The 14,928-nt window shown below is 32.9% G+C and overlaps 1 protein-coding gene across 5 annotated transcripts in view; it reads left to right on the top strand.

The window, feature by feature from the left end:
- The window catches only part of LOC120771028 (sestrin homolog), a 66,407-nt gene that overhangs the window by 39,112 nt on the left and 12,367 nt on the right, over positions 1–14,928 (top strand). The window contains exons 1-3 of one of the 5 annotated variants that reach the window (XM_040098807.1): positions 2,623–2,985; positions 3,517–3,618; positions 12,025–12,189. In XM_040098807.1, the coding sequence (XP_039954741.1) occupies positions 12,046–12,189 (144 nt within the window). In that variant the 5' untranslated portion in view covers positions 2,623–2,985; positions 3,517–3,618; positions 12,025–12,045. Of the gene's footprint in view, positions 1–2,622; positions 2,986–3,516; positions 3,619–4,537; positions 4,685–12,024; positions 12,190–14,928 lie in introns of those variants that run through there. The other 4 variants (XM_040098806.1, XM_040098803.1, XM_040098804.1 and 1 more) reach the window with 4 other exon arrangements.

Raw genomic sequence — 14,928 nt, 5'->3', positions numbered from 1 at the left:
TGACAATTTTCAACCAATCAAAAAGATCGTAGGAAATTGTATAGTAAATGTATTCAAAAATACTCAGTTTTAATTTGAAGTCGATCGGTTAATTTTTTATTGAGTTTGACGCCAGCAATTTTGAAAAATGTCGTTTCGAGAAAAACGCGTTTAAAATTTCACTTATACATACATACATACATATATGTTTGTGCCTCCGAGCGGTCGCTTTTTAGAAGGCTGCCATTCAAAAACGACCTTCCCCATTCCCACAGGATATTTATGGAAATATAAGCTATCGAAAAAGCACATAAAAATTTTTTTTTGAAACGGGTAGCCCCTTAAGTAAATATTGTTTATACTATAAGGAATAATAGGAAGAATAGCGCCCCCGCAAAATGTAAAGGTTAGCCAAGCAGCCAAACAATTGATTAAACTAAGTAAACTCTTTGATAATAATAATCTGAGTACGGTATACATACATATGTATGTTAATGTACTGTAATATGTACATAGTATATTGTTAAAGTTTTCGAACACCGCAAATAGTCTTCCGATAACAAGAAACACTCCACTTTATGTAGGTGCCGAAGCAACTAAACAAAATGATGTAGAGATTGAAATTGAAAAGATCTTTTGAGAAAGAATTGACCTTCGCTCTATTACGAACTGCACTTCACAATAGATTGTCAATTACAGAGACTATTTTCATTTTAACGATAATTTTGATGTTTTCTTTTTTGTTTTTCGCTTTCTTATTCACCATAAATTGCACATTTACATATCTACAATTCATACCCCGCAGTAAACCATTGACTAATTTTGACTAATTTTTAGCGGAAGTACCAAGTAACAACTGACTAAAATCGAACTAGTTAGAAAAATCGCAGATTGATTGATTGAAGATTTTGACAGTTTTCATATGAGAAACTGACATTTTTTATGTGTGACAACTTTCAGATTTCGGTCAGAATTATAATACACAATGAATACATACTACATACTTCATATTGTACTCTCGGAAATATTTCTATTTGAATTTTTTCTGTTTTTATTAAATTTGCTGGAGAAAATTTTCAAAAGATTGGTATGCGACTGGTTCTTTTCCGTCTAGTTGTAAACTGGTGTTCTTTCTAACCTATTTTGATGTTTACAGGCAGGGTACGAATGGTTATGTAAATTGAAATGTTTATGTAAATTCGTAAAAGTACATATGTAAGTATTTATATGTGTGTGTCTATTCAACTGGTCTTCGATAAGTTGACTTGTTTACATTTATGTTTCTTCCGCACTCAAAAATGTTTACCAAATGCTTTGTATTCCATTAACAGCCACGATTTTTGTTTTATTTAATTACCTGTGTGTAAGTTTTCACTTTTGGCGATTCTTAGGGCGTAGCCCATCATTATTCTCACTAAACAGATTTTTGATTTTTCGTAAATAAAGTGATGAGAATTAGAGACACCGAAAACAACACACAAAAAGCTTGTTTTGTATTGTTCATACATTTCACAACAACAAAGATGCAACAAAACGAAAACAAAATACAGTGAAAAGTAAAAAAGGAAAACAACAAAAGCGAAATTGTGCGGGTAGGTCAATTATTTATTCAGCTAAAACGACCAATGAAAAACCAACAACAACCATATACACACATATACATGTGTGTTGTGTGTAACATATGGGAGTGTGTATGAATTGAGCTCGATATGTCTGGGTTTGCACATGGAAATTCCTGTTGCTCATTATTGGGAAATTCTCTCCTGGTTGCCTATTACCGAGTATGGTAATTTTCAGCGTCTCAATGCATATCATATGCCCGAATTCTGGTACGCTAATTTTTATCTTTCCAATTTCTAAAAATTGTCTTCGATTCGCAATTTTTCTGCTCGCTATCTTCAGTGCAACTAACTTTTTTTTGCATATTTTAGTTCAGTTTTTCTATTGTGAATGGCTCATATTAGAAATTAAAATACAAATTTCTTTTTTTTCTTGTATTTGAAAACTTAAGATGCGTTATAGTAATTTACTTATAAAAAAATAATATCTTCACTAAAAAAGAATCGTAAGATTATTGCGCATGCGTCAGGGTTGTACCACAAGTGCTCTTCGTTTGTTTTAGCATCTAGTAGAGTTTGTTCGATTCGCTGGAGAGAAACACTTGGATCGAAGACAGCTTATATTATGGATATGACGTACAAAATATAGATGATACAATTACAATTTCAAAACATATTGTAATACTTGCAAACATTCATTTGGAATCGTGTGCAAATGCAGGTATGGAAAGAATTTCCAATGAAAACGAATACCGAACCAGGTAGCAACTAACTATTACGAAGAAGAACATAAAGCATGTTGTCCGAGAACGAACAGCACTGTGCCGCTCGTCTTTTTTCGCCGCACAGCGCTACAAGCGACGTGTTTGGCCACCAAAAGTATCCGTGTGTGAACAGAGTCGGATGCTACAAGTATATGTATGTTGACTTTTTAGATACGCGCGCGCAAACAATAGCGGTCGATTGTAGCTGCACGATGCCACAGAAGAAAACACTAAATGCACCGAAGCCCTTTATTCGAGCACGCTCGCATTTGCCTCGGCGATAACCTAGTATTTTTTCGGCACACATTTGTTTTCGAAAAGTTTTCAGTTGGCTCATTCTTGTTTCAGACCGTATGCGGTAAGGTACGCACGTCGAAGCACTCGGGCTCGCATCGTACGTTCCGCTAGCGTAGGGTAGAAACGCGCGCGCACATAAACAATTTAGTCGATCGATCAAACATAACGCGCTACCTAAAGCTGAAGTCATATACTCGTAGAGCTACATTTGACTACTTATAGTGTCAACAAAAGTCGTCTAAACTCCCGCGCGCCCTCACTCCGACACCGCGCGTGTGCCGCTTGGCAACGCGTCAATTGCGGACGCTCACGCATCGCTCATAAATTGCAGCTACTTTATTGTTATTCTTGTTTTACGTCGCATTTGTTGTTGCGCTTATGCGTAGGTATGTACATAAATATATATGTAAGTGTATTTGTGGTGTTGCTTACGATATTTTGTGATTATCGCGCGTATTTATTTTTGGTATTTGACTTGAAATTACGCGCCATAAAGTAATAAAACAATAAATAAAAAGTATATGAAATGTTACCAATGCAAAATACAACCAAACCGAAGTCGTGGAAAAGTGTGTGCGATGAAAAGTGATGCTAACAAAAAATTAACGCGAAGTGTGAATTACAATATTAAAGGCATTTTGAATTATTAAAAAATTAAAAAAGGATAAGGAAGCGCAAAAAGTTGAAATTTTTAATGTTTTCGCATTAGCAACAAAAGGCTAATTAAAAGGGATTTAGTACTCGTATAACCGCAGAGCCATAGATTCAGCTTATATTGGCCATTATCATCAGTGCTCAGTTTTATAAAGCATTTTTTAGGAATAATTATTGCAGTTTATGTTATCAACCTCATTTCCTAACCAAAATTGGAAACAACAAAAGAATGGATTTGTAAAATTTCTTCCATACAATTTTAGGCTTGATTTTTAGCGGTAGAGGGTGCTAGCAAATGATCGAGAAGTGAAATTTAAACTATTTATCTCGTGTGTACTGAATCTGCTTGTATTAATCGATATACTGTAAGTATAAGAATATTTGTTTACAAAAAGATTGTCTGCATAACTAACAGTCGAGGGGAGATGGCTTGTTTAGGCAAAAGTAATAAATCGTATAGTAAAAAAAAAATTTATAATTTAATATTTCTATTTTTATTTTTAATTATAAATGTGTTATGCTAAATTACGCTTCCTGCTTCTTAAATATTTAATTTTTATTAGTCATATGTTTGACAAAGTTACTCTGCTTGTCAAAATAGTTCAAGATTGTATGCATATCCACATCTCCATCTCCTTACAATTCTATTTTGAGATCTGAAGCCACAATACGAATCTAGATAATTACTGTATAGATAAGAATGCTGATAAAGATGCAAAACATAATTAGTCAACAGACAGCATAATCCGAACATCAGTTTAATCATCGTAAATTTGACATGTTTTATATTTCAATAACCGATGACTTACCGACTAAGTCAACATACTTTAGGAATTGACATGACAGTTTGACAACATCACTTAAACATTGCTTGTTTGTGTTTTGTGTGAGCTGATTCTAGTTTCATACCAAGTGAATTTCAAATGTTCCTCTATGTAGGAATGTTGTGCACAGTGTGTTGGTTTATTCAAATTGCGCAAAATATTGGCGATTCCATTTTAGATTGTTCGAGCTGAAAGTTTTGGTGGACACTTATCTAATTTTATTTGAGTCAATGTTAAATACGAGTATGTAGTAATTTCATTATGCAAGATATGATATAAGAGGAATATAGTAATCGCTATGTAAAAAAATGAAGAACGAAAACAACATTAAGTGTAATATACATATGTATTTATTAAAGAGGTATACATATGTATATTCTACATTATTAATATATTTGGACATATACATATGTATGTATATTCGTGTTTGCTCAATTGAAGTGAAGCGTGCATAAATATAATTAATAACCACTTACTATAAATACAAAGCAAAACAAACAAAACTTAGTTAAACCCAGTTTCGTTTTGTGGGATGTCATATTCAAATCCTTATCAATCGTCAGCTGTATGCAATACCGTTAACAATAGTATCTACATTGGAAGTGAAGTAAGTAACTAATGTACATTTTACATGCATATCTACACAATAGCGTGAAGAGCAATAGAAAAGCTAATATGACAAGGGTAACTTTGATCTTAAACTAAACATTTTTACTTAAATCTTATACAGTGCTTTTGTGTTCGATAAAGCAAATGCTTTTCAACTGCAATTGCTCACTTAAATGAGTTATTTATAAATGTATCATTCTCACAAAGTTTGAGTGTTCAATTATTTATTTACAGATGTTTTGGCATTGTAAGACAATTTAGTTTTATCATTCGCGTTGGATTTGAGTGACTTGATACTAATATCGTCTTTATATATAAGGGTATGAATGAGAAATCTACTGATAGCATTCAGAAAATTTCTGTTATAATATATGTATATATTGAATTTTGGTAGTTTATATGGAGAAAAAACATGAAAAGCCCGCGAAATCGGGGAACCATTTAAAAATAAAATTTCATGAGGCAGTAAAAGTATACGATTAAAACACAAATTGCCTAATTTATAACGAAACAAACTTCAAAATACTGTGCTGTGATAACTACTTCAATGTATATGAAGATTGGAACTGTTAATAGTGGCTTAAGACGAATATTTAAAAAAGAAATCAAGTTGAATGAGCAATAAAATCGTCTCGTTCAATGTAAATTTATGCAAATTTAAATATGAGATCAAACAACTAAGTGTTGCTCACAATTTGTTGGCGATAAATGTGGGCAGACACGAGTGACAAATGCTTGCAGAACACTGCCACGACAAATACCGGCAAACCACAGCAAACAGTGCAAACCACGAACCGAACGCGGTCAGTTGAGTGGCAACGCACTCTTGGCTCTTCGTTGCTCTGTATGTATCACACACGTACATATATGGTATGTAATATACATATTGGTATATGTTTCGCAGGTCCGATGTTTTTACTGTGTTCGCGCCTTTTAAGATATTACTATTTTGTCTTCGCTATTTCATTATGTTTCTCATTATTGAGCTCTCTCTGCAGCTGTATTCTCTGGTTTAGGCAGCGTTCTTTTCATAGATTAAAGATACAAATATTTTTTTCACACTTGTCAGCACTTTAATGTACAAATATCAGATAGCAACAAGTAAGGAAGGGCTAAGTTTGGATGTAACCGAACATTTTATATTCTTGCACTTTACAATGATCAAAGCCAGGGAAATACATTTAGAAGTTGGCAAAACTTTATATTAAGTATCGGCTTTAATTTTGACCCAATTATATCTATTCTTGCCAATACCACATACTATTAACATGTCATAGACTAAAAAAATGTTCCCTATGTTTCATAAGGTACCTCACATAAAATTACCAGTCATATGGAATAAGGTCATCCGGATGTTCGAAAATTCTCATATTAGTATGTGGGGCTACGTCAAGTTTTCCCCAAATTTTACCCATTTTAGGCACAAAGATGGCCATAATGGAGCATATTGGAAAGTCAATATTAGTGCAGAGTTTTATCCCGGTATATTAATTTTTTTGTGATTTGTACACTCGAAAAGTAAGAATCAGATGGAATTTAAAATTGTGTTATATGGGAAGTAGACGTGGCTGTAGTCCCACTTTCACACTGTAACATAAAAATGTCAGATGTCAATTTTGGTTTAAATCGGTCTGTCGGGTCTCAAGATATACATAGTAGGTATGTATATGTGTTTTCACTTAAAAGTGGGAGGCGTCACTCCGATCGTCCAATTTTGGCCCCAGCTCTCGTAAAGCTCTGTCACACAATCTCGAGGGTAAAATTTAATGTATCTGGCGTATTTAGTTATTGCTTTATCGCGCTTTAGTAGTTTTTAACAATACCGTTATATGGGGAGTGAGCGGGGTTATCATCCGATTTCATCTATTTTCAAACTGTAGGAATTCTTATAATATTTGCGCTGAGCGAATTTGGTTGTTGGCGCTTAATTGGTTTAAGACGTATGCACATTAAACTTATTAGATGGCGGGGTTTCAACATTTTATACCCACTTGTGCCCCATGCTGCAGCCATCCTCTGCACTAAATTATAGTTTTATATGTTAATTTTGTGCTTAGTTATGGCACTTTATATGTTTTGGTTAATGGCGTTATGTGGGAGTGGCAGTGTTCCGAATACGCCCATCTACAAACTCGTAATATTTGCTAAAGAAAGATCATCAAGATAAGTTTACTCAAGTTTAGTTTTGATGGCGATTTTTTCCCCAACTCAATAATATACGGCATGTGTTTTTTCACACCTCCAGCTTTTCAATAAGTGATCTGAGTTTTTTGATTTAAGAATATTTTATTTACGGTCTTCCCTTCCTTAATATCCAGGAATTATTACATGTATATTATAAGTGCAATTAATTCTGCTATACAATTTTATATATAAATATTTTGTTATGAAAATTCACATAATCAAATTTATTTCTTACTCATTTACCCATATGCTGATATCGATACAACATATAATGTTTTATTTGCTTTTATTATACATTCATTCATGTATGTATGTATATATGTATATTAAAGTGTTTATTGCTATTTCATATAAATATTCGTATTTAGTGGCGTCTGTTAATTATTTATGACCCTGAATTAAGTAACCACTAATTTACGAATATATTTGCAGAAAATATAGGCATATTAATCCGGGTGTGTATAATGTAAAATTTATTACGTATACGCCACGTACCCTCTCTTGACTAAAATTCATATATGTACATATGTATGAGCTTTATGAATCATGAAGAAGGCGAATATTTCGTAAAGAATAAAACAACTTTGATTTATGATTTTTAATTTATATAATAACATTACACATTCTCTTATTGTGGAGAATATCGTTCGCTTTGTTGATTTATCGCATCGCCCTCTATTAAACCATGGCGTATAAGTAACATTTTAATTGAAAACATTGTTGATAAATAAATTTCATAAGTCTGCATTCGATTGTGTTGGGTTGTGTTGTCATTCTCAATAAAAACAATAACAAAAACAAAAGCAAAAGAAAGAGTAAAGTAACAAGTGATTTAATCAAAACAAAAACCAGACGAAGCAATTCTCGTACTCGTCTGAAAGAGCGTTGATAGCACGTTGCCTGCGCACAAACGCACACACACATATGTACGTGTAAAATGGGAGAATTATTTTTTATAGTGACGTTGGGCTAGCTCACTCTACGTTTCTGTTAATATAAATATGTGTGAACTGAATGATTTGTTTTGTCTAAAGCTTGATTGCATGAAAACACTCAGTGGCAGCGATAATTTACATTTTATCAGCAGCAACAGGAAAAGCAACATCCTCCACTCAGACGAGACCGGCTGACATACATACATACATACATATTTTCGTAGTTTTTCGTTTGCATTTACATGACGGGCGCCAATGTATAGTGTGGGGAAATATTGGTTGTTTTTCATGTATGTGCATACATATGTACATGTATGAATATGTATGCGTATATATAATGGTTTGTGTATGCTCAGTCTATGCAGCTTAGATATACAACAGCTGTCACTTTTTACACATGTTTACAATTCGGCAATCTATTTACTTCGAACTTTTGTAAGTGTATGTTTAAATGGAACAGCACGCTGTGGTTGACCAAGTTCTAGAAGTACCATGTACTAATACGCGGACTAGAGGTAATTAAAGCTTTTCTATGTATATCTTTACAACGCAATTGAAGCGGGAAACTAAAAGAAACATGGCGACGTTAAAAAAGTTTCAAGAACTTGACTTGACAAACTATTGGACAAGTTCAAGACTTCAAATTAACCAGTTCGTAAGAAGTACGTGAATAAGCATTTTTATACTATCATGCTCTCACTGAATTCTAATGGCAATTCAAGCGTTTAAAATGAGACGTGATATGCTCATAAACTCATTGTATGTATGCAATTCTGCTTTTTAACGAAATGCCGAACACCTTTTTAAACTTATTTGTAGCAATAATAATATTCACTGTTATTTCTCTCGTTAATGCCGTTTTTCAATGTCTGGTTAGTAACCATCTGTCAGATAAGCTATGGTTAACTTTACCTAAGGAAGGAGTCTTGACATTAAGACAACGGCATTAGTCTTTCTTAGCCACTTAAGAAAGTCGTTCGAATATTATTTCAAGGAATCAAAAAGGTCGCACCATTGGATATTTGCTTAAGGCAGACAATTTTAAATAATTACTCCATTTGCTTGGGACTTTCCTCAGTAAGATGTCCAATGCAACAGCAGCGTATGTCAGTTTTGAAAACGGCTGTGGTTTATTGTCAACAGAGTGTTTACCTAATGCTTTATACTAATAGAGTTGCGAGCGCACATAAAATAAATAAAAGCAATAAAGACATAAAGTTTTATGCAAACACGGCACGTACGCACACAGTACTTATTATAGCTATTAATACATTTGAGTGTGTGTGCACTGTACGCTTTATATTTGCATAGTATACTATATAATTTTCCCATTTCTGTTTTATTAGTTTGTTTATCTTTTTGCTTGCTGCCATTGCCTATCTGTTTGTGACCTTAACCGCCAACCAAATATTGCAGTATTTGATGGACTCAAAACTGTCATAAGTTTTACAATTCACGTTCATTTTTGCGCCAGCGCGTAGACTCTATTTTTTTATTGTCGAAAACAAATATAGAAACGAGTAAATGTACAAAAAGTCATAATTCTTCAATGGGAGAGGCAGTAACAACAATAAATGTGAAATAAGAGGTGATATTCGGCGCGCTTAATAAGTTGGCCATCGCCCATCTGTGTTCCAATGTGCATGTGTGTATTCGTTCGTCTCAAATTGTACAAATATGCAAATTTTCGTCGAGTCAGTAACATAGTTCAGTGAAGTTTGTCTCGCGTCAGTCGAAACGTTCAGACATGTAGCCGTTAAACGCTAATTGAAAACTTGTCGCGTTCACGCTGTTTATGAATATGAAAAGTATTTTTTAATTTGATAGTTTATATTACATACTTGTGTTTTTTCTATTTCTCGCTTACAAGTAAATAACACTGCACATATTTACAACATGCTCGAGTGAATACTTTCATATGCGTGTATATATGAAGCATGTGAATTGTTTAAAGCATTTCCACTCATGCATATTATTACCGTCTGTCGGCTGCTTGGTAATATGGTCAGGGTAAAGTAGGTTGAAGTCGTAAAGTTTCTTATTTATTAATAATTATATACTCGTAAATGCCTTCAATTCTATTATCGGTTTTGTGATTGAACCCACTGTTTTAAGAACACGACGCTTGATTATATTTAGGGTATAGAACGGCAATGTTGTAGATATTGTTTCAACACCGCCAGTTACTGCTGCATCCTTACTTTTTTTATTTATTTACCACTTGTTAGACCTTTGTTCTTCTAACTGAAGTTTAGCAATACCTATCTCTTCTGTGGTCCTTACAATTTACATTTTTTTTTTGTAATTTAGTTTCGTATTAATGATTGCTTTTAGGTATGTCTTCGATTTTCAGTTAAAATGTAAAAACAACTGAATCTTAACACTGCCGAGAGTAGAACAGTGTGAGGCAAACTGGTTTTATTTGTCTTAACTAAAATTTTCTTAGAGCAAATTGCTCATACGCCATGTTAGCTGAAAATTCGCTGTTTTAAATATACATTGCTGAAACTTTAGGTACAAATCTAAGTTTGTGCATGTGGAAACATTTGTTGCAAAGAGCAGCTCATTAGCATTGGCGCCATTTAAGTCAGCAATGAATATTAAACAGTCTAAACTATAATTAATTATTAACCCATAGTGAATAGTAGCGAAAACAACGAGTGTGAGGCGCTGGTGGTAGACATTATCTGTTCTTCAGTGTATTTGCCATCCAGTTTCGTTGACATATTCAATTCATGCAAAATATTAGTAAACAAATGCTGCTTATAAAAGCTTTTAGCACTTAAATATATTCATAAGCTTTATGCAAATGATGATGAAGACATATGCTTATCTAAAACATTGAACAAATTAGAAAAGTCAACGGCGATTACACGTCAGTTTCAAAGGCTAGAATGCTGAAGCTGCATATTATTATGTTACTTACATATATATACATACATATAAACATGTACGTATGTATGTATATGGCCACCTGTCCCTCTGTATATAAGTAAAAAAGTCCCGTCGTTTTCTTTCCAAGATATCCGAATTTTACCACATATAGCTGCCATATAAAATGACCAATCAAAATCAGTTTCTTGTATGGAAAACTTTTTTCATTGACATTTTTTATATTTACTAGTAGATCCGCCACGTGTTGCTGTGGATATGATATATTTATTTACATTAAATACTATTATAATAAACTATTCAATACGGCAAAAATGTTATTGTTGGTAAAGGTATCCAGGAGATTGTACTTGAACTTAAGTTTTGAGAATGGATGATACAGATATTTGTCAATGGAAAAAATAAGGATTTTTTCATTTAACATTCTACTCAAAATTATAATAATTATTAGGTTTGTATCTTAACTGCTAGCTATCAGGATGAATATGATTGCCAGTTGCTCTCACAAAGAGCGAAAAACGATAGAGTAAAGAAACTAGCAAGAAATGATCAATTGTCGTTTTTCCCAATTATGTATTCAGTTTCAGCATTTGAAAAATAATCAATAGAATTTTTATTTATATTTTGAATTGAAAAACGCTTTTGCAACAGAAACTTGACTAGCTAATGATATTTAGCACTTAAGAAACAAATTTATTATTTTTGTTTTGTTTTGAGTTTTGAACAAATGCTTATGTTTACAAATACATTTTGTATGTTTATGAATGGTTTTCACTTTTAACACAACTGATATATGTATACATTTTATTAAAATCGGTTTAGTAGTCGGAAAAGTGTACTCCAGAGAACACGTGACACGTAATTTATATAAATGTTCTCGTATATACCCTATTCTAGATTTTAGAATACGTACATGGTATATGTATTTGGTTCTTGCTCAGAAGGGAACGAGCTAATGCATTTGTTTGTTGATGATTGGATTTATTAGGCTTCTTAGTCCTCGACAGCAAAATATACACTATATTAAAGATTTTCATGAAAGTAGCTTACGAATACACTGACATAGCTATACGAGTACAAATGCTGGTCATAATATCTTTAATACTAACGACCTTTCAAAGATACATCGATTATTCAAATGAAAGAAAGATCATCTAAAAAAGTCTAGTTGACCACACATGTTTTAATCATTTTATATATATTTTGCATAATGGAAGTTTAAGTATCTATTAGCCATTAATTTATACTCACTTTTGATTATTTATTTATTTAGTTCATTATTTTCAGTAAATATTATTAAATAAATATTTTCTGTTTACGATTTCAGTGTTCTAATCAAGATTACAATATGGAAGATTTGGAGTTGGATCAGGTCACGCAGGTGATTAATTATCATCCGCGTTTCCTCGATCATTTTCTACGAACACAAAACTTCATTATGGACGGCGATGGGCCACTGCCATATGATTACCGTTACTATCTGGCCATAATTGTAAGTAGTACCAACTAATGTTTACAGATGTTTTTCATATGGCTTAATTGTTAATGAAAAATTTGTAATATGCACATGAAAGCTTTTTCTCTACTCCACACTATACACTTTGAGCCATCGAACACCTAATATTTAATGAGATTAAATTGTCACTCCTAAAAATCTCTTTTCGGTTTTATGGTGTTGTTTCGTTCGGAAAATTCGTTTTAATAAGCAATGCAATTTTTTGGTGAAGTTGTGTAGTTTGAATTTTCAATTAATATTGTTTTCAAGGTCCTAGTCTAGGTCTTACAATACTATATATGTATGTGTATATATGTAAAAAGCAGTTACCGATGTATGTAAGTTCAGATCAAAAATGAAATGAGAGAACAAGAATACACAATGTACGCGGTCATTGCCGACGCTTAGTGAGAGCTTAATATGATCAAAGAACGTAAAGAAATGCACCTATTTACAAGTAAATACTTACTTAATTTAATGGATTGTGCTTGAAATTGTTGGTCAAATAAGGTAAAAGGCCGTATAACCAATATTCGGACTTCGGAAATTTCTGTTTGTATGCTAGCGATTTTCCTGACTAGTGTTCTAGCATACAAACAGAAATTTCTGAAGTCCGTACATATGTATGTGTGTATGTCTGCCTGTGAGATGTTAATCAAATAGAAATAGTATTGTATTACGATTTCAATGCATTTTGAGTAGATCAACTGGTGTAAATCAGATGTCGTCTATATATTATAAGGACAACATCATTTGCATACCACAAAAGCAACAACATTGAATAACAATAAACAAATAATATGATTTGCATTGCAAATTTGTTGGCGAAGAATTTCAATGCAAAATAATAATAACAGTAATAATGATAGTAAAACGCAATAAATAATTATGAATTTCTAATGGAAAAATGAAAAGTAAATTGATACATAAATATGATCATTGTTTACGGATGAAGTGTGCCTGTAATTGTGGTTTTCATTAGCCACAAGATAATTCAAAAACAATAAATTAGTAGTCAGTCATATTTTGCACTTCATTATGCATACATACATACATACATACATACATATGTAGTATTTGTTAAGCCATATGAATCAAAAATAATGTAATGTAATGCGTGTATTATGTAATTATGATCTTACCTTGCAATCGGTATACACGAATGTATGTATATAAGTATGTCTTCTTTTCTTTATTGTGGTTTGCGTTCCGATTTCATCCGAAAAGCGGAATTGTTAATAGTGGAACAATTTTAAGCCTTGCATTAATTTTGTGTAAAACCTTATCAAATATTAAATTGAACGTCAGCTATAGAAGGCAAAACCAGCGTCTATCGAAAGTTCTTTTAAATTTAAAACCTTCGCATATTCGTATTATATTTCCCTTCTCACTTTTATCTTTTTATACTCCAAACATAAGACGTTTAAATGATAGCCAATATAACACCAGACACTAATCAAAAAGATTATACCATATATAGAGGTTGTATAATTTGCAACTTTTTGAAAAAATGGAGGCGAATCCGCCGTCTAATATGTTTATAAAGTCAGTCAATCGAATTTGCTGCTTACCTTGTATTTCACCATTTCATGCTTTGCTGTGACAATTCTCACGGTGAACGTATCTACCAAGAGTGTGTTAACTTAGAATGACACTGCTTGTCTAAACGATTATAGCCGATAAGGACCAAAATTGGTGCATAACATTTACATGAAGGTATATCACTACGCATACTTTCAATAGAATACTTTACACCAGAAACTCGGAGCGTTAATGGAAATGACGGAAGAAATGGAGACAGAAGCAAATATTATTACGCTTTTTGGGGTTTAGCAACATAGAAGCAATCATCTGAAATTTTGCACATGTCTTTATCCTCCCGCGAAGCTGCTTACATAGGACCTCTTTAGTATATAGCTGACAAACAAAGTGAACGAACAAAATCAAGTTCTTGTATGAAAATGTTTTTTACTTGACAAGACATCTTCACGGAACTTGCCAGAGATTATATTGTCTCACGCAATGCTACAATCCCCAAATGTACCATCTTGTACAGTTCGGACCACTTTACCATATAGCTGCTATACAAACTGACTAAAAGCAAGTTCTAGTCTGGCAACTTTTTTGTTACTTACATACATACATACATACATACAAATGTACATATTAAACTCTGGACATAAAAACATAAGATCATATCTATCTCATTTATTCTACGATTTCTGAATTTTTATCGCCACTGTAAATACGCATTTTAGCTCTACATATGTATGTAGTAGAGGGGTATACATATTAATAAAGAAATGAAAATTCTGTGGTTTGCGTAAGTAATGCTCACCTACACAAATCGGTATAATTGTGCATAGCCTTAAAATATTTAATGATGTGGCTGATCTTGAGCTAGACCGCTTCATCCATCAATGTGACAATAATTATATAATTGAGTTATGGCATGTGGTTGCACATTTGAATTATTTATCAACAACAAGTGAATGTTTCTTTCGTATCTGCAATTAATTGAGGCGAAATCAATACATTTATTCATATTACTAATGTAAAAACGCATGTACGTACATACATATGTACTATGTACTTGCATCACGGTACACCAGCGTTGCGATTGCTGTTGCAAAGATAAATATATCACAACAATATCATTTACCCAGCGCTTGCGACAGACTCCACTGCGATGTAACGAAAATACAGTGTAAATAATTACAACTACAATGACAACGT

Source organism: Bactrocera tryoni, chromosome 3, assembly GCF_016617805.1.
Source record: "Bactrocera tryoni isolate S06 chromosome 3, CSIRO_BtryS06_freeze2, whole genome shotgun sequence".
In the NCBI taxonomy this organism is placed as follows: Eukaryota; Metazoa; Arthropoda; class Insecta; order Diptera; family Tephritidae; genus Bactrocera; species Bactrocera tryoni.
This window is presented reverse-complemented; position numbering and strand designations above follow the sequence as displayed.